Raw genomic sequence first — 19,563 nt, 5'->3', positions numbered from 1 at the left:
CACTCATTTTTAAAAATCAATGTGGATAAACTTTCAATTCTGGGAATCATTAGGGAGAAGAGGGTGTTTTATATAAATACATGGATCATATATCCAAGGACTACAGTCTTCTCTAAGACTCACACTCTGATGGTAAAGTTTAGTATTGCCGGAATGAAATTTTCATAGTTGGATTCTACATGATACGGCATTAGAAACACAATGGTCACCTTTATTTTGCTTTAGAACATTGTGACATGCCCATATTTGAGAATGCCACAGCCATAATCACTGGAAAACCATTTCGACCCGATGACACGTTGGACTACCAATGCCTGGATGGCTATGAAAACAGAGATGGAAGCAAAAAGGGTTCCATGGTGTGTGGTGAGGACGGCTGGTCCCACTTGCCAACCTGCTTTAGTAAGTTTTTTGATTCCAGCGTTTCCTTTTCCAAGAATTGAAAAGTCTACATGTATGGAGTCCTTGCTTGAGTGTGGGGATCTAAGGCATTTTTAACACACAAGGGTTAAAATGCAAAATAACGATAATACTTCTTATGCAGCTTTACATGAATAGTTTCCAACAAAACTACAATTTGTTCTTCAACATTTAAAATGCTCTTTTTCAGAATCTGCAGACAAGTGTGGGCCTCCTCCAGCAATTAGCAATGGAGACATCACCTCCGTCACATTAAAAGTGTATTATCCGTGGTCAACAGTGAAATACCAATGCCAGGCCTACTATCAAATTCAGGGTCCTAAATATGTAACCTGTAGTTATGGAAAGTGGTCTGAAGTCCCGAGGTGCATAGGTAAGTTCTCAAGATTCTTCTAGATCCTGAGACCATGAGGGTGATGTTTATGAGCTCGTGTGCAGTCTACCAGTCATGCAGTCAGAGTCTAGAACTGTGCTCACCAACAGCTCTCCTGCTCAATGTTTCACATTCGGAGACTCGTGTGTAGGGCTGTGAGCTTGGAGGATCCCTATGTGAACAATGAAAAGGTCCTTTAAACAGAAACATTCGGGGAGGCTGATTCTGATACATTAGCTGATCCCACTGTGGACCCTACCCGACTCATCCCCTCCTGTGTATGTGTCCCCTTCTGTGGGAGATTACAGCAAACCCAGTAAGTCCAGGACCGGAAATCAAAGTTAATATACCCAAGTCTGAATAGTCTAGAAATAGTGCCAAGCTAGAGTTTATGGGAGGGAAAGTGTTGCATTTCAAAGATAAATTCTAAATCTGAAGTTGAAATGATTGAGTAGATGGACAAGTCTAACACATGTCTCCCAGCACAAGCAAGACCTGCTTCCACAACCTTGAAGATAAAGCAGTCTTCATTATCTGGGGACATCAAATCAGTTCAGTGAAGGAGCTAAGACTGTCTTTGAGTCTTGGAATTGAAATACGCAGAGAGCATTTAAGATCATCAAAGGCAACCTCCAACATCGTGTAAAAAATTACACAGACATATGGTCTATTAAAGTAAGGAGGTAAATTTTGCTTGGAGTAGTAAAGTTAGAAAGGGAAGATCAGAAAATGTTTTGGCACGTGTGTGGAACTCACATAGTATATACTTCTGAATGTATTGGGAAACATTTCAAAACTTTTGGATATGAGGAGTCATATGTGTTATTCTATCATGTAATAGTTATGGGATGTGTTGGAACAGAACTTTTAGCTATGTCTAAAGCCTTATCAATGACAGTGATGTCTGAACTAGAATATAAAATACTTGCATCAAGAGAAGAGAAATAGGAGTCCATGATATCTTCAAATTTTGACGTAAGAAGAGTTGAAATATTGCCATATGCAGCAACATGGATGGACTTTGAGAATATCATGCTAAGTGAAATAAGTCAGACAGAAAATATGTGAACCATTGATTTCACTTATATGTGGGATATAAAATTGAAACCAACAAATGAACAAATAATAATAAGAAACAAAATCTCACAGACAAAGACCACACTGTGGTGGTTACCAGAGGGGAAGTGGGTGGGGCAGTAGCAGGGGTCAAATACATGGCAGTGAAAAATGATTTGATTTTGGGTGATGGGCACACAATGCAATATAAAGGTAATGTTTCATAGAATTAAACATTCAAAGCCTAGATAATATAATTCACCTATATCACCCCATAAATATCATTTTTTAAAATATAAATTAAAAATTTTAGCATGTATAAAGTTCTACAGTGGAAGAACAGTTTGCCTGTAGAAAAAAGAAAAGGTCTGAAACTTTATTATAATACTAGAGGCCCAGTGCCCAAAAATTTGTGCACTTTGTGGTGGGGGGGGTGAACCTCAGCCCAGCCTATGCCCTCTCACAGTCCAGGACCCATCAGGGGATGTCCACCTGAAGCTAGCAGTCAGACATCCCTCTGGCAGCCCAGGATGTCCAACTTGGGGGCTGTCCTTGGGGGCTGTCCAACTTATGGCCTAGGCCCCGATAGGCCCTGATTGCCGGTCAGGCCTAGGGACCCTACTCATGTATGAATATCATGCACTGGGCCTCTAGTTTGTTTATAAAAAGAAATATTACTAATTGCTTTTATTTATTTCTTCTACTTTCAGATCCATGTGTATTATCAGAAAAAATCATGAAAGAAAAGAACATACAGTTAAATGGGAAATATGACAAAACCTATTTTATAAAATCAGGGAATAGTATTGACTTTAAGTGCAAATCAGGACGCAAGGCAGTTACGTCAGTGGAGTCATTTCAAGCCTTGTGTCTGGAAGGGAAAATGGAGTACCCCACGTGTAAATGAAGAAGCCCTGTGGCCCCAAATATGTGGCCAGTCCCACCTACTGGTCTTCTTGCCTGAAAGCTTGCCAGTCTTCTGGCATTTCCTGCTCTTTTCCACTATATTTCAAAGGACAAAAAAGCAATATGTTAGCCTCCTTTTCAACTTAATCGTCTCCCAAAGATGTTAACGCAACTATATCATCACTTACACTTGTACCAAGACAATAATTCTTCACCGTCGTGGGATTAGACTACTTGCCAATAGAGCAATAAACAGCAAGGGAGGTAACGGTGTGGCTTTCTGCCTATTGAATCAGATGTATAACCGTCAAACAAAACATGTGAGCTTAGAATGTACTGTGGGAAATCATACAATAGAAATTTACACATTAAAAATGCCCTGTCTGGTGTGGTTCCGATCAGAGCATTGACCTGAAGACAAGGGACTCAATTCCTGTGTGGCAGGTTTGATCCCTGTCCCAGGTGGAGTGTGTGCAGAATGCAAGCAATCGATGAGTCTCTCTCACATCTCTCTCTCTCTCTCTCTCTCTCTCTCTCTCTCTCTCTCTCTCTCTCTCTCTCTTCTTTCTTCCCTCCCTTCCACTCTCTCTAAAAATCAATGGGAAAATATATCCTCAGGAGAGGATTAACAACTATGCCTACATAGATAACATATGTTACAATAGTCAGTGAAAATAACCCCATTACTACATTCTCTTACTGGAGTCAGAGGTGAATTGTGGACTGAAGAAGACTTGTTGTGAGAAAGAAGGGCAGTTCTCATTGTTCCCACCTGTAGGGTTTGAACTGTTTGACAGAGTTGAAGCTTGGCTCTTCTATTTGACAAAAATAATCAGTTATTTTAAAGTTGCAAATCTTAAAATATTTACTGATCCTAAGTCAACATGGAAACTGAATTTCTGTTTTCTCCTAGCCTATTCTGAAAGCACATTAAAAACAAACTAAAGTCCCGTCCAATGGAAGCTCTGCTTGATAACTAGTCTCCAATTTGTATTTGAGCAGAAGGTTATTGGCCAAACTAGTTCTCAGATCAGGTTAGACTTTATGCTTCTCGTTTTCTCCATGGCATGCCTCTGAATATGTTGCTCCCTCAAAGAAAAGGTGCCTAGGCTGGCCAGTGTGGCTCAAGACGTCAGAGGTTCATTCCAGGTGAGGGCTCATGCTGTGGTTATGGGCTCGATCCCCAGTAGAGGGCATGTAGGGGGCAGCAGGTAGATGTTTCTCTCTCTTTGTAGATGTTTTTATCTCTCCCTGTGCCTCCCTCTCTCTTTAAAAACAAGCAAAACATATGAAAACAAGAAGGAAGAAGAAGTTGAATGTGAAAAAGGTGCTGAAATTCTTGGACTTGGTGGTGTGGTGTTGTGAGTTTACCAAAAATAATCAAACCAAAAATAAAAACAAACCAGTGCTGTCCTACAGACAGGACCGTACACTGTGTGGACACACTGGGTGGTGTCCGTAGACCCCTAGGACTGCAGTTGGGTGAGAGCAACGAGAGGAAGAGAGACCATCACAGGGACACGCAGGCAGAGCTATTCCCACGTGAATCTCCTGGTTGAGAAAGAACCTCACCCATTCTCAAGAAGCGTTTAAAGATTCGAGTTTCATGTTATTGTTGGTACCTGTCCATTACTGGCCCTAAGAAAAGCGGTCCAAGTCCATTTCAGGGAAGTAACTCGGGAGATGATTGTGAAATCCTTCATGCAAATTTACAGACATTGCAAAAGTCTTTTGGTTATCTACCGAGTGACCTCAGTTAACCAGCTTCCCGGTACTGTCACTTAAATTCAGAGCCACACTTGGTAACGGCTCGGGAAGCTGAGTTAAAACCACACACAGCAGCACTGGACTCTCTGTGCTAACACCCCCGGGGAGCCCGCCATGCTGTTACTAGTCCAGGTCATCCTCACCCTGTGGGTCTCCTGGGCTCATGGACAAGGTGAGTGGAAAACAGAGCTGGCCAGGCCGCGTGCTCTTACCTGGGACTTCATGTTACTCCTACTTTCGTGGGTCTGTGGTTGTTGTTTTTAATGAATCGTCTGTATTGGGAGATCATAACAGAGACTAATCACTTTTTTAGGAAAGTACAACCAACTATGTTGAATTTTGCTCCCTGAGTTCCCAGCAAAAGGGCTCGCAATGCCGATTACGGGAATATGTGAATGTGTTCATACACATTTGGAAACAATGGTAATTCTCCCAATTGTATGTGTGGTGACTGTTTTATAGATTCCTTTGTGAAAACTTGTGAAATCAGCCATGTCGAGTCTGTGCCATTTACTGTATTTCAATTAAACCTTAATAAGCCTATGAAAGTAATTACCATTGCAATCAATTTAGTACTGCAATAAGATTAGCAGCGGGTAAAAAGAAATACCTGTTTCAACAAAAAGTAAAATACATTCTTAATTTCTAATGGAATGTCAATAAATTTTATTAGATTTCTGAGTTTACTGTTAAGTGCTGAGTACATAAATTACTGTATTTCATAGAATTATCTCTATTGTGCACTGATGTGCATTCTTTAGAATAATATGTGGTCTCTATTATGTGTCAATGCAATCCTATGTATTAAACAATTGTATCTTAAAACAAACATAACTAGTAGTCTCCTTAACTTATCTTTAATTAAAAAGCAATTTATTTTGTACATTAGTTCTAATAGTATTCATTGCACTTTCGAATCTTGAAGATTTTATTTACACAATGACATTTCCTCCTCCCTTTACCATCCTTCTGGTATGCCTTATCATACTTCATCCTGCTACTTGCGAATCATTGCTTTTTCATCAGTTTATAAGAGGAATTCACTTACATGACTTGCTGCCTGCCGGCTTGTGTCTGTTGGGTCAGTTTCCATTTGGGCATTTTCCCTCACTGGCCGCCACAGTAACAACCATACAGCAAAGCTGCCTACCCAGAGTAGCTGCCGGTTGACTGAGCAACATCCCATGAACAGGAGGTCACAGCTTGATTTCCGGTCGGGGCACAGGCCCGGGTTGCGGGCTCGATCCCCAGTGTGGGGCGTGCAGGAGGCAGCCGGTCCATGATTCTCTCTCATCATTGATGTTTCTCTCTCTCTCTCCCTCCCCTTTCTGCTCTCTAAAATCAATAAAAACATATATATTTTTTAAAGATGGGTACCAGTCCTTTCTTTTAAACGCTCTGTAGTTGGAGGTGCACCAATGTTTGTCAGGGGAAAGGATCCCCCTTAGAGGCCAAACCTTTTGTGTGGATGCAAACACCTCTGTGTATTTAGTTGGCAGGGGTTGGATTGAAGTCCAAACTCCCGGAACCTCAGCATGTAACTGTGTGGTGATAAGGCCTTCAAAGGGTGATTAAGAGGTCATTAAGGGGCTGAGGGTAATAGAGAAGACTTGTTCGTTCATCCAGGGTCCTACATTTTTTTCCTTCAGGAAGAACTTGTGATTTCCCGGAAATAAAACATGGAAACATATATGAGGAAAACAGATATAAACCCACCTTCCCGGTCGTCACGGGGAAATACTTCTACTACTCCTGTGACCACAGCTTCGTGTCTCCCTCCCAGTCACTCTGGACTCAGATAAACTGCACGAAGGGAGGATGGTCGCCAGTTCCGAGGTGTATCAGTGAGTAAATGTCCCCCCGATCCCCATTCCCCGATGAATTACTTGGCGGACTCAGTGAAGGGGTTGGGGAGAGGGGGCCTGCAGGAGGGATCACATAATCTGAACAATTACCATGTCAGGGGTGGTGGAGCCAGCGAAGGTAAGATAGGTCACTCTTCGGAAATCAACTCGGCAAAAAATAAGATACAAACTTGATGAAATATCTACATTTTTTTTTTCATTTCAAATATCAATTCTCAGCCATTTCAACTGCTAATATTTAATTTAAAAGCGCTCACTTGGTCATTGTAAGAACACAGGTGTTTCTCGGGAGAGTTCATTTTTGACAGGTAACCTCTGTCCACCATATGCTGTCCCTTCGGATACTCAAGGAGCATTTTTATGAGTTTCCTTCCTTTGTTTGGTTTTTAGTTACATGTTTGTGAGTCACACCCATCTTCCTCTCTCAATGAGGGCAGAGACGCGAGGAGAACAACTAAGAGAGAAAAAGGACGGAGGCGAGCCCAGGAGATGGAAACCTAGGATGCAATTGCGTCAATGGAATGAGAAAAACCGGTCACTTTTCTGATACCTAAGAGAACGTGACAAACGTCAAAATGTGCTTTACATAGAAGTCATGATTGACGGGTAGCACACACTCATATGTTCATTGGCATGAACTGATTTTTAAGGAAGTGCTTTTTGCACTTGATTTCTGCCCTGATGCAGAATTCATCTTAGTCATCCTTGGCTTGCAGGACAGTGCTTCTTCCCCTGGGTGGAAAATGGGCGTTCCACATCTTCAGGGCGAACGCACCAGGAGGGGGACACGGTACACATCGTCTGTGACCAGGGCTACAGCCTCGCCAATGACCAGGATGTCATCACGTGTGCGGAACACGGCTGGTCCACGCCCCCTACATGCAGCCGCATAAGTAAGTAGAACGCTGTCCTCTGGGATTCTGTCTCCTTCTTCATGTCATAAAGAAATAGCTGTGGCCCTGGCTGGTGTGGCGCAGTGGATAGAGCACCAGCCTGCGGACTGAAGGGTCCTGGTTCGATTCCGGTCAAGGGCACATGCCTGGGTTGTGGGCTTGATCCCCAGTAGGAGGTGTTCAGGAGGCAGCCAATCAATGAATGATTCTCTCTCATCATTCATGTTTCTCTCTCTCTTCCTCTCCCTCTCTGAAATCAATACAGAAATATACTTAAAAAAAGAAATAGCTGTAGCCCTGGCTGGTGTGGCTCAGTTGATTGAGTGACATCCCTTGTACCTAGAGATCACTGGTTTGAATCCAGTCAAGGCACATGCTGGGGTTGTGGGCTTGATCCCCAGTAGGAGGCATGCATGAGACAGCCAATCGATGTTTCTCTCTCTCTCTCTCTCTCTCTCTCTCTCTCTCACCCCTTTCCTCTCTATCTAAAAATTAATTTTAAAAAAAATTTGGAACTTAACATATAGAAGCTTAAATCTTACCAAAAAAAATTACTTTATCTTTTTTCAATCTTGCATGTAAATTTGTGAAGATTTTCCGTCTCAATTGCGTCTAAATAATCGCTGCATTAGAGATCCCTTTTTTCCTCTTTATTCAGATCTCTCCTGTGGCAGCCCTCCCACAGTGCAAAATGCCTTCATACAAAACCAGAAGCCCAGGTATCGACATGGGGACACAGCACGTTATGAATGCAGGCGGCCTTTGGGCCTCTTCGGGAATGCAGAAGTGACATGCTTAAGAGGGAAGTGGACAGACCCACCTGAGTGCAAGGGTAGGTGTCGCATTCTCCCCTCCCAGTCTCTGTGCAGCTTCTGTAAGCACTTGGTTACTAGACTCCTGTCCCGCTGGCCTTCATTGGTTACTCAGGTTTGTTGCTCTATCCATTCCTATAAATCGGTTTGGGGCCGGGAGGAGGTGAGTGTAGCTCCCACCTACTCCGCAGCTCCCTTAAAATCAACTGCCCACTCAATAAATCAACATTATCCTCTCTTAGAGTCCACAGGACAATGTGGGCGCCCTCCTGCTATTGACAATGGAGACATTACCACGTATCCATTAGCAGTCTATTCTCCCGGGTCTTCAGTGGAGTATCAATGCCAGGCCTACTATGAACTTGAGGGAAACAGGAGAATAACGTGCCGTGATGGACAGTGGTCTGAGCCACCCAAATGCTTAGGTAAGTCCTTTGATTTCCTCATGGACCCTGGGAAATCCGTGTAATGAATGTCATGTTTGCTGTTTACAACAGAACTTGCATGGACTATCACCCCTTCTATTGACTACCCAATAGTCATGTCAGAGGGTATAAAGTCTGAAAAATTCTTGAGCAACAACAGCAAGAAACTATCATTTTTAATTTATTTTCCCCATCACCACTTATGCCCCCTCCATCCTCATCCACCTCCACCACCCCCTTCAAGGATTCTTCAATGAAAGCCCTTCATAGCGTAGGTGACATTGTAAACATTGATTATAACGTGCAATGACCACACATTCCACAGTATGCCTCATTTTTACGTCATCAATAGTTTAAAATGAGTTATAGCGACATGATGGGTTTTCAATGAATTGGTTTGGAAAAGGGTTTGAGAATAAATTCCTAGATCTGTGTAGAAGATGCTGCATGAAACTGTAAAATTCTGTGGAAAATACTCGTATAATACTTAGTTTTTCTTTCTTTTTCTTTACCTTCAGATGCCTGTGTAATATCAGAAGAAATCATGGAAGCACATAACATAGAGTTGAGATATTCATATGCGAAAAAAATTTATACCAGAACAAATGATTTTGTTGAATTTAGGTGTCGTCGAGGTTACTATCCTGAACTGTCACCAGCATCTGCATTCCGAGCACAATGTCGAGAAGGAAAGCTGGAGTATCCCACTTGTGCATAACATGAGAGCTGTGTGGCCGTTTTCACATTAAAATATGTGCCTTCATGCAGAATTTTTAAATATTAATCCAGTTCATCTCAATTTATTTTTCTGTAATTCGCTTTTATTCACTAATCAGAATTTGCATTAAATACCATGTGGAAGATGTCATTGTAATCTGAGAGACCAATGGACCACTTCTCCTAAGCATCTTATTAACATATGACAAACCAACATGCTATGTGTTCTGTTCATGAAATGTCTCTGCCCAGAAATCACCTCAGTGCTTGCCTCTATCCCTCATTGATGTTTCTCGCTCTCTCTCTAAAATCAATAAAACATGAAAAAAAGTTGAATATCAAGAATGTGCTGAAATTCTTGGACTTGGTGGTGTGGTCTGTTGTGAATTTACCAAAAAAATCAGTGCTGTCCTACAGACAGGACCCTACACTGTGTGGATACACTAGATGGTGTCCATAGACCCCTAAGGACTGTAGTCAGATAAGAGTGAGAGGATGAGAGACAGTCACAGGGACACACAGTCAGAGCTATTCCCACGTGAATCTCCTGGTTGAGAAAGAACCTCACCCATCCTCAAGAAGCGTTTAAAGATTCGAGTTTTAGATCACGTTTGCAGCCAGTCTTACTGTTACTGTCCCTACGGAAAGCTGTACAAGCACATGTCCGGGAATGAAGTCAACAAATGATTGTGAAATCATTCATGTAAGTACACAGATATTGCAAAAGTCTTTAAACTTTGATATCTACCGAGTCACCTCAGCTAACTAGCTTCCCGGTACTGTCACTTAAATTCAGGGCCACACTTGGTAAGGGCTCAGGAAGCTGAGTTAAAACCACACACAGCAGTGCTGGACTCTCTGCGCTAACACCCCCGGGGAGCCCGCCATGCTGTTACTAGTCAACGCCATCCTCACCCTGTGGGTCTCCTGGGCTCATGGACAAGGTGAGTGGAAGCTGATGGGACTATTAGCTCCTTCTTAAGTAGAACGTTGCTCCCTTTCATTTTCTCTACTTTTTTTTTTTTTAATCCTCACCCGAGGATATTTTTTCCCATTGATTTTTAGTGAAATAGTGAACATGAGGGAGAAAGGGGGAGGTGGGGAGAGGGAGAGAGAGAGGAAGAGAGAGAGGGAGAGAGAGCAAGAGAGAGATAGAGAAACATCAATGTAAGAGAAACATACGGATTGGTTGCCTCTCACACTCACCCCAACCAGGGCCAGGGATGGAACCTGCAAACAAAGTCTGTGCCCTTGACCGGGAATTAAACCAGGGACCCTTGGTCTGAGGGCCAACATTCTAACCACTGAGCCACCCGGCCAGGGCTGTCTGTAATTTATGAATGAATTGACCAGTACACAGTTTCTGTGTTTTACGGTCACAATAAATAACACCTTGATGGAGCCCGGCCCACGTGGCTCAGTGACTGAGCGTTGACCTATGAACCAGAAGGGCATCTTTTGATTCCCGGTCAGGGCACATGCCTGGGTTGTGAGCTGGATCCCGTATAGGGGGCCTAGCAATGATTCTCTCTCATCATTGTTGTGTCTCTCTCTCCCTCTCCCTTCCGCTCTGAAATCAATAAAAATGTATTTTTTTTTAAAGTATATATTGATGAGACAATTATCTGCATAATCCACGTGTCCTTTTTCTTCTCAGAAATAACATGTGACCCTCCAATAATTCCAAACGGTGACTTTGCTCCTAAAATGAACCAGTACGGGCTGGATGATGTCATCACATACCGGTGTGGAAACGGCTTCTATCCTCCCCTTATCGGAAATAAGACAGAGTGCACTGTTCTAGGCTGGCGACCTCGTCCCAGATGTGTCCGTAAGTCCCACTCAGGTCTTGGCCTGCTTCTTCGTTATAAATTCCTTCCCTTAAACACCAAGAAATGGGGCCCTGAGAGGCCCAGTCATTGCCTCGCTGAGAAGGGAGAGCAGAGGACTGAGGGGCGCTCTGTGCTTTTCAAAGTCGCCGATTCTAAGTAGGACAACATCCCGTCAGTGTAAGTGAAAAACCCTTTTCAATTTTGCTTCAATGTTAAGTATGTGAGTGTGTGTGTGTGTGTGTGTGTGTGTGTGTGTGTGTGTGTGTGTGTCCAGATAATATAATTCTAATATCTGACCTAGGATATTAGACCTAGGAATATTCGGTAAGAACACCACCACTTAACACCTAGAACATGAGATATTGGTGTCTGTGTAACAAACGCCCCCGAACATACAGCCTCAGACAACAGCTCCCTGTGTGTCAGCGTTGGGGGGTCAGGATTGGGGAGCCGCTTAGCTGCCTGGTTCTGGGTCCTCCCTGCTGCTCCCTGGGATGCGGCCCAGGGCCAGTGCAGGAGCCTCCGCAGCCGTCCCCCTGGGCGTCCCCATCGGCGGCCTGAGGGCAGGTCACCCTCCCCAGAGCGATGACCTGAGGGCCCTGGGGGCGCCTCCAGAGCATCGATGACCTGGTCACAGGGTCCCCTCAGCCACGTGACCTCTTCAGAAGAGCGCCCCTCAGTCCAGCCTCACTCAGGGGAGGGGCACGGGCTCCCTTGTATGAGGGGATGAGTGTGGGAGACACTGTGCACTTTCTAAAGCCCCACCTGTCACACACACCCCTCAGCCCACAGGGCACTTCATTCCTGGGGGGCGGCCCCTTTTCCAGTGTTTTCTGTCTCTACCATCTCCTTGCTGCTCCTTGTATATCCGCTCATTGGAAAAGGGGCCCGCACTTAAGCTGGATCTTCCATGGGTGACAAATGAAATGACACACATGACAGATCAATGGCTCAGTGTTCATTCAAGGCCAAGGCCAAATGAATGTGGACAGTCAGGTGACTTAAAGAGGAGGCCATGACCACCGTGCACAGAGCTCAGTGTCCATAACAATGACAAGGAGAGTGATTGTCTATTGATTGATTGGTTTATCGCAGTGGTTCTCAACCTTGGCTGCACATTAGAATCACCTGGGAATCTTTTCAAAATCCTGATTTCTGGGCCTCATCCTCTGGAAATTCTGTTTCTTTGTTACTAATGTTGTGGCCCCACCCCATAACAAAAAAAAAACAGAATTTCCGGAGGATGAGGCCCAGAAATCAGGATTTTAAAGAGATTCCCAGGTGATTCTAATGTGCAGCCAAGGTTGAGAACCACTGGTTTAGAGTAAAGTGGGCATATAAATATTAGTTTCAGGTGTACCCTCTAAGGATTCCATATTCGTATATATTATGAAATGTGCAGAAAACAAGTGTTAGTTACATCATCCGAACCTGATAACTTTTCGTGTCCTAGAAAGCCTAATGCAATGATGTTACAGTGGGGCCTTGACTTCCGAGTGTCCCGACTAACGAGTTTTTTGAGATACCAGCTGTCTCTCGGCAGATTTTTTGCTGAGTTGATAGAGTAATTTGAGATAACGAGCTCCTTAACCAGCTCGGTCTCGGAACGAATTAAACTCGTAAGTCAAGGCCCCACTGTATTTGTATGGGAAGAGAGGGATATAATTCACTGTTGAAACAATTTCACTCCGATTGGATTTTTGTGAATGCTCACCATTATTCACACTGCGTGTTCTTTGTTGTCGTTGCTAGTGAAGCCCTGCAGATTCCCGGAGATAAAACATGGACGGCTACTTCATGGGAATACATCCAAATACTTCCCGGTGTATGTAGGGCGATCATTACTCTATTTCTGTGACTACGGCTACACGCCTCCTTCACAAACTAGCTTGGCTATCATGAATTGCACACAAGATGGATGGTCGCCGGTCATCCCCTGCCTCAGTAAGCCAACCTCTTCATCCTGTGCACATAGAAACACTTCACAGTGGAGAGAGAAAAACAGGAGTACAACAAGGTCGAGGGAAGCATTCTATGAGCAGAAAGACCAATGTAGGATTTCTCTTTTATGGCAGATTCCTCATTCAAAATATGGGAGGTTGCCTTACCCGGTTTGGCTCAGTGGATAGTGTCGGCCTGCAGAGTGAAGGGTCCCAAGTTTGATTCCGGTCAAGGGCATGCACGTACCTCGGTTGCAGGTTCCCCGGCCCTGGTCAGGGCACGTGCAGGAGGCAACCAATCGATGTGTCTCTCTCATATGGATGTTTCTCTCTGTCTCTCCCTCTCCCTTCCACTCTCTCTAATGATCAATGGGGAGGCCTAACCAGTTTGGCTCAGTGGATAGAGCGTCAGCCTGCGGACTGAAGGGTCCCAGGTTCGATTCCAGTCAAGGGCATGTGCCTTGGTTGCAGGCACATCCCTAGTGGGGGGCGTGCAGGAGGCAGCTGATGGATGTTTCTCATCGGTGCTTATAACTCTCTATCCCTCTCCCTTCCTCTCTGTAAAAAAAAAAAAAATCAATAGAATATATTAAAAAAATAAAAAATAAAAATCAATGGGGAAGTATCTTCGAGTGAGGATTAACTGAAAAAAAAAAGAAAATGGGAGATCAAAATAAAAACTTTATAACAATGAAGTGATGTCATTTATTCATAGTTTAATTGTGAAAATGGCAGATTACCTTTCATCTTGATTTTTCTCTTTAAAAAAACACTTGCTAGCAACTTTAGTTCCTCTCAAGCTATGTGTTCTTTTTGGGTGCTCATGCATTCTAACTTAAATATGGCAAAGATGCTTTTTAATGTCTTAACCAGATTTCTTATTTCTTATTATCAATTTATAATTCCTAGGAAAATGTTCTTTCAAGTCTTTGAAACATGGATATTCTCCAGTTACTGAAGAAAGGTATGTCCAGGGCCAAACTAGAACAGTTATGTGCCATCTGGGCTACGGTCTTCAAAACCCACAGAACACGATGACCTGTACGGAGACCGGCTGGTCCCCTCCTCCCACATGCATCCCCGTCAGTAAGTAAACAGCTCCAAGACCCAGGCTGTCATTTTCTGAGACCGGACTTACTTTGGTGGAACGTTTTATGTGTTGGCTCCCAAGCTGAATGGACCAAGTCTTCTTTGCCTTAAAAGAAAGGCATATTTCGCCTTGGCTGGTGTTGCTCAGTGGTTAGAGGGTGGGCTCAAACACCTAAGGGTCTTCGGTTCGAGTTCCCGCAAAGGGCATGTACCTGGGTTGCAGGTTGGATTCCAGGGATATGCAGGAGGCAACCAATCGATGAGTCTCTTTCACATAGGTTTCTCTCTCTCTCTCTCTCTCTCTCTCTCTCTCTCTCTCACTCCCTCCCTCCCATCCACTCTCAAAAAATCAATTAAAAAAAAATCCTTGGCTGAGGACTAACAACAACCAAAACAAAGGTAGTTCAGTTTTTTGTTCTAAATGTGTCTGAAAACTTCTAACTTTTTGACAGCAAGTAGATCATGTCATTGTATTGAATTAAGTAACAGTGAAGTCAGTCATGAATGTTACTAAACAGTGTTCAATAAAACGGAGATTCAAGTTACAATACTCGAGTATTACACTGAAGCCATGCTCTGTGTTCACTGAAGAAGAATTTAAAATACGGTTTACATTAAAGATAAATATACCGCCTGCCCAATGTCACATATACTGTAAATTGCTGTCAACCATTTCACCTATGGTGGTATGTATTTTTAAAATATATTTTTATTGATTTCAGAGAGGAAAGGAGAGGGAGAGAGTGATAGAAACTTCAGTGATGAGAGAGAATCATGGATCAGCTGCCTCCTACTGGGGATTGAGTCCACAACCCGGGCATGTGCCCTGACTGGGAATCGAACCGTGACCTCCTGGTTCACAGGTTGATGCTCAACCACTGAGCCTTGCCGGCTGGACTATGATTGCATGTATTGATGCTATGAGGTTATAAATGAAGGCTCTTTATCTAGTCACATCTGGCTTTCACATGTTAAGTAGACAGGATTCTGTACGTTGTTTTGTGTGTGTTGTTTAGAAATGAGAGGATAACTGTTACAGACATTGCTTGTACATCAGGATAGAGTAGAGCTGACCTTTCATTGGAGCCCTGCATGTTTTAGAAAAGCAGTGATCACTGATTTGAACTGGGAATTCAGGAATCTACTGAGCCCGTGCGAAACAACAGCCTGAGCCCCTGAAGGACTCTCTTTGTCCAGCTTTCCCTATACCCGGTTCACGGGTGGAAATACTATTAATTCACTCAATAACCATTGAGGACTAAGAACAGTTACAGATGTTAAAAAATAAGACTGTTTTCAAGAAAAACTAAACCCTATGCGACAGAAAGTGGGATTATTGACCTAAAAGAACACCAGGAGATACCACTTCTTACATTTTTAAACATTGTTTTCCATTTCAGGGTCTCCCTTTAGTGAAAAAGCTGTACCCTTTGCCATGCGTTTTTATACTCAGTGTGGATAAATTTTCTATTCTAGGAGTCATTATGGAAGAGAGGGTCTTCATATAAATACATGGACCATGTATCCTAGGACTATGGTCTTTCTCTAACACACACACACTCTTGGTGTTAGTATGTCTGGCACGTAAATACATACATTACCTCTTACATTCACAAATGGTTTTGTCCTTCAAGGGATAGCATCCTATCATTCTAGCAGTGTAATTTAGTAACAGCCAGTGACATACTCACAGTTAAAAATAAGTCAGATGAAAGGCTCCTAGCCTATATTTAGAGGTTTTGAATGGTAGGAGAAAGGATGGGTAAGGAAATCTATTCTTGTTCTATAACTCCTCCAGCCCAGAGTAACAGGGACCCAGAGAGTTGTCACCTGATGCATCACTTACCCACACAAATTAATGAGATTCTCTTTCTTAGATGGGACTTGATATGGCATTAGAAATGCAATGGCCACCTTTATTTTGCTTTAGAACATTGTGACATGCCCATATTTGAGAATGCCAGAGCCGTAATCACTGGAAAACCATTTCGACCTAATGACACGTTGGACTACCAGTGCCTGGATGGCTACGAAAACAGAGATGGAAGCACCAAGGGCTCCATGGTGTGTGGTAAGGGCGGCTGGTCGCACTTGCCAACCTGCTTTAGTGAGTATTTTGATTCCAGCATTTCCTTTTCCAAGAGCTGAAAAGTCTACATGTATGGAGTCCTTGCTTGAGTGTGGGTGATCTAAGGCATTTTGAACCACATGGTGGTTACAAGGTTTAAAATGCAAAAGAGGGACAATACTTCCTGGGCAGCTCTAGGTGCACAAGCAATATCCGTCCCAAACATTAGTTTCCAATAAAACTATAATTTTCTCTTCAACAGCTAAAATGCTCTTTTTCAGAATCTGCAGACAAGTGTGGGCCTCCTCCAGCGATTAGCAATGGAGACATCACCTCCTTCCCATTAAAAGAGTATCCTCCTTGGTCAAGAGTGGAATACCAATGCCAGGCCTACTATGAACTCCGGGGTCCTACAGATGTCATCTGTAGTTATGGAAAGTGGTCCAAACCCCCGAGATGCATAGGTAAGTTCTCAAGATTCTTCTAGATCCTGAGACCATGAGGGTGATGTTGATGAGCCGGTGTGCGGTCTACCAGTCATGCAGTCAGAGTCTAGAACTGTGCTCACCAACAGCTCTCCTGCTCAATGTTTCACATTCGGAGACTCGTGTGTAGGGCTGTGAGCTTGGAGGATCCCTATGTGAACAATGATAAAGGTCCTTTAAACAGGAACATTGGGAGAGGTTCATTCTGATACATTAGCTGATCCCACTGTGGACCCTACCCGACTCATCCTCTCCTGTGTATGTGTCCCCTTCTGCGGGAGATTACAGCAAACCCAGTAAGTCCAGGACCGGAAATCAAAGTTAATATACCCAAGTCAGAATAGTCTAGAAATAGTGGCAAGCTAGAGTTTATGGGAGGGAAAGTGTTGCATTTCAAAGATAAATTCTAAATCTGAAGTTGGATTGACTGAGTAGATGGACAAGTCTAAGACAAATTTCATAGCACAAGCAATATGGTTCCAAACATTAGGACGAGAAAGCAGCTATCATTCTCTGAGGACATAAAATCAGTTCTGTGATAGAGGTAACAAACAAGCAAAAACTCATAGACACAGACAACAGTATGGTAGTTACCAGAGGGAAGGAGGTAGTGGGATAGTAAAGGATCAAATATATGGTGACAGGAGATGTGACTTTGCGTGTTGGGAACACAATGCAATATACAGATGATGTGTTATAGAATTGTGCCCTGGAAACCTATGTAATTTTATTAACCAATGTCACCCCACTCAATTGAATCCAAAAAAAGAAATTTAGCACAGTTAGCATGTAATACTTTCTACAATGCAATAGCACCTTGCCTGCAGAAAACAGACAAGGTTGTAAGCAATATAATAATATGTGAAATGATGCTTACAGTCACATTGCAATAGCCATAAACTAGTACCTCCCTCACGTCACTAAAAAAAACTTTCTGAAGAAGAAAATATTTATACTGATTTTACAGATAGGGGCACAGGGGGATAGTGACGTAGAGAAATGTGTTCGTAATCAAGTTGGCATTCTAAAATTCTCTGTGTACTAGTATATAACCTTGCATCCATCCATGCAGACTGCCTTTACCATGAAGAATGAAGATTAGATAGATGACAGATAGGTAGATAGATAGGTAGATAGATAGATATGATAAATGGATGTGGGTAGGTGGATGGATGGATGGATAGATTGATATAGAGATATAAAAATATATTTATATATATCAAATATATATAGTTATATTTTTATAGAATATTTATTAGAAATTTTGTGATTTTCTATGGTTCTCTTTCCCCATTTTGTGGGCATAAGAGAAAGATATTAGCATTGTTTAGCCCAGTGGAAAGTGACTAAACTGGGAGCATTGGTAGCCACTGCCCGTTGAGTGGGAAGTGGACAAGGAAGAACCGTGGCCACCATGGAGCAGGCTCCCGTGTCCACTGGACAGGAAGTCACCTTGTGGGTGCCCCACATCCCAGAGACAGAGAGCCAAGGCCCTGGGGTCACACTGCCGGGTCCACACTCATCGTCCACCGGATGAGCGCTGTGACCTTGGACAGGTGTGCCTGACCTTCCGTCCCCTCAGCTTCCTGGTGTGTGAGGAGGAGCAGCTGCCTGCTGAGGAGCTGTGAGGGCCCACAGACCAGGGCGGAGAACAGGACTCGGCCACATTGATGATGTGCATGAGCTCTTTCCATTACTTCATCCTCTAAGCTAGTCATTGGGTTGAAGGTTTCTTTGTTTATAAAAGGAAAGGTTACTAATTGCTTTTATTCATTTCTTCTACTTTCAGATCCATGTGTAATATCAGAAGAAATCATGAATGAAAAGAACATACAGTTAAAAAGGAAAGATAACAAACGCTATTATGTAAAAACAGGAGATACCGTTGAATTTATGTGCAAATCGGGACACAAGGCAGTGACGTCAAAGGAGTCATTTCAAGCCGTGTGTCGGGAAGGGGCAGTGGCGTTCCCCCGATGTGAATGAGGAAGCCCTGTGGCCCCAAAGATGTGGCCAGTCCCACCTACTGCTCTTTGCTCAAAGCTTCCAGTCTTCTGGCATTTCCTGCTCTTTCCCACTATATTTCAAAGGACATAAAGGCAATGTGTTAGCCTCTTTTTCACTTTAAAGAAAACAATATCATTGCTTACACTTGTACCAAGACAATAATTATTCACCATCGTAGGATTAGACTACTTGCCGATGGATCAATAAACAGCAATGGAGGTAACGGTGTGGCTTCCTGCCTATTGAACTGGATGCTTAAACAATCAGTATATATCTTAGAATATACTGGGGGAAATAGTACAGTCAAAAATGAGATGTTAACATAGGTAGTGAGCCCGGCAGGCATGGCTGAGAGGTTGAGCGTCGACCTATGAACCAGGAGGTCATAGTTTGATTCCCAGTCAGGGCACATGCCCGGGTTGCAGGCTCGATCCCTAGTGTGGGGCGTGCAGGAGGCAGCCAATCCATGCTTCTCTCTCATCATTGATGTTTCTCTCTCTCTCCCTCTCCCTTCCTCTCTGAAATCCATAAAAAATATATTTTTTAAAATGTATAAAATAGTAAGTGAAAATAACTCCTTTACAATAGCCCCTCACTGGAGTCAGAGGGCGGATCCCTGGACTGAAGAATCGCTGAGGGGAGAGGCAGATTTCAGTCTGTTTCCATGGGTGAGGTTTTACAGAGTCGAAGCATCGCTCTTCTATTCGACAAAAGAATCGATTATTTTAAACATGAGATCTTCAAAATAGCTGGTCATGCCTGTTGCTAAGTAAATATCGAAACTGACACTTTCTTTTCTCTTAAGTGGCGTTGAAGACATATTCAAACAAATGAAAGTCCCCGTCTGATGGAAACCCCGTGTGATAACTAGTCTCCAGTTGGTATTTGAGCCCCTGAACTGAAGGGCT

At 43.2% G+C, this 19,563-nt stretch overlaps 2 protein-coding genes across 7 annotated transcripts in view; both read left to right on the top strand.

The window, feature by feature from the left end:
• LOC132222545 (complement factor H-like) overlaps positions 1-9,589 on the top strand; it is a 209,030-nt gene extending 199,441 nt beyond the window's left edge. For 2 of the 6 annotated variants that reach the window (XM_059677644.1, XM_059677643.1), the window contains exons 2-6: positions 6,172-6,366; positions 7,104-7,280; positions 7,939-8,112; positions 8,335-8,517; positions 9,036-9,589. In XM_059677644.1, the coding sequence (XP_059533627.1) occupies positions 6,172-6,366; positions 7,104-7,280; positions 7,939-8,112; positions 8,335-8,517; positions 9,036-9,235 (929 nt within the window). In that variant the 3' untranslated portion in view covers positions 9,236-9,589. Of the gene's footprint in view, positions 1-4,223; positions 4,695-6,171; positions 6,367-7,103; positions 7,281-7,938; positions 8,113-8,334; positions 8,518-9,035 lie in introns of those variants that run through there. The other 4 variants (XM_059677642.1, XM_059677641.1, XM_059677645.1 and 1 more) reach the window with 4 other exon arrangements.
• Positions 9,590-9,715: 126 nt separating this feature from the next.
• On the top strand, positions 9,716-18,878 carry LOC132222549 (complement factor H-related protein 4-like). Its single transcript, XM_059677654.1, has 8 exons — positions 9,716-9,937; positions 10,031-10,178; positions 10,892-11,065; positions 12,819-13,010; positions 13,916-14,092; positions 16,026-16,202; positions 16,445-16,627; positions 18,438-18,878. Exons 2-8 carry the CDS (start codon positions 10,121-10,123, stop codon positions 18,632-18,634), a joined length of 1,158 nt encoding a protein of 385 aa, XP_059533637.1. The 5' UTR covers positions 9,716-9,937; positions 10,031-10,120; the 3' UTR covers positions 18,635-18,878.
• The last annotated feature ends 685 nt before the right edge of the window (positions 18,879-19,563 follow it).

This window comes from Myotis daubentonii, chromosome 20 (assembly GCF_963259705.1).
Source record: "Myotis daubentonii chromosome 20, mMyoDau2.1, whole genome shotgun sequence".
Lineage (NCBI taxonomy): Eukaryota > Metazoa > Chordata > Mammalia > Chiroptera > Vespertilionidae > Myotis > Myotis daubentonii.
Note: the sequence above shows the minus strand (reverse complement) of the source record. Positions and strands in the feature narration are given on the sequence as shown.

Coding starts and splice junctions, on each gene's coding strand:
- LOC132222549 (XM_059677654.1), top strand. CDS start 10,121: ATGCTGTTACTAGTCAACGCCATCCTCACCCTGTGGGTCTCCTGGGCT. Junction 10,179..10,891: donor CTCCTGGGCTCATGGACAAG/GTGAGTGGAAGC, acceptor TTTTCTTCTCAG/AAATAACATGTGACCCTCCA. Junction 11,066..12,818: donor ACCTCGTCCCAGATGTGTCC/GTAAGTCCCACT, acceptor TGTCGTTGCTAG/TGAAGCCCTGCAGATTCCCG.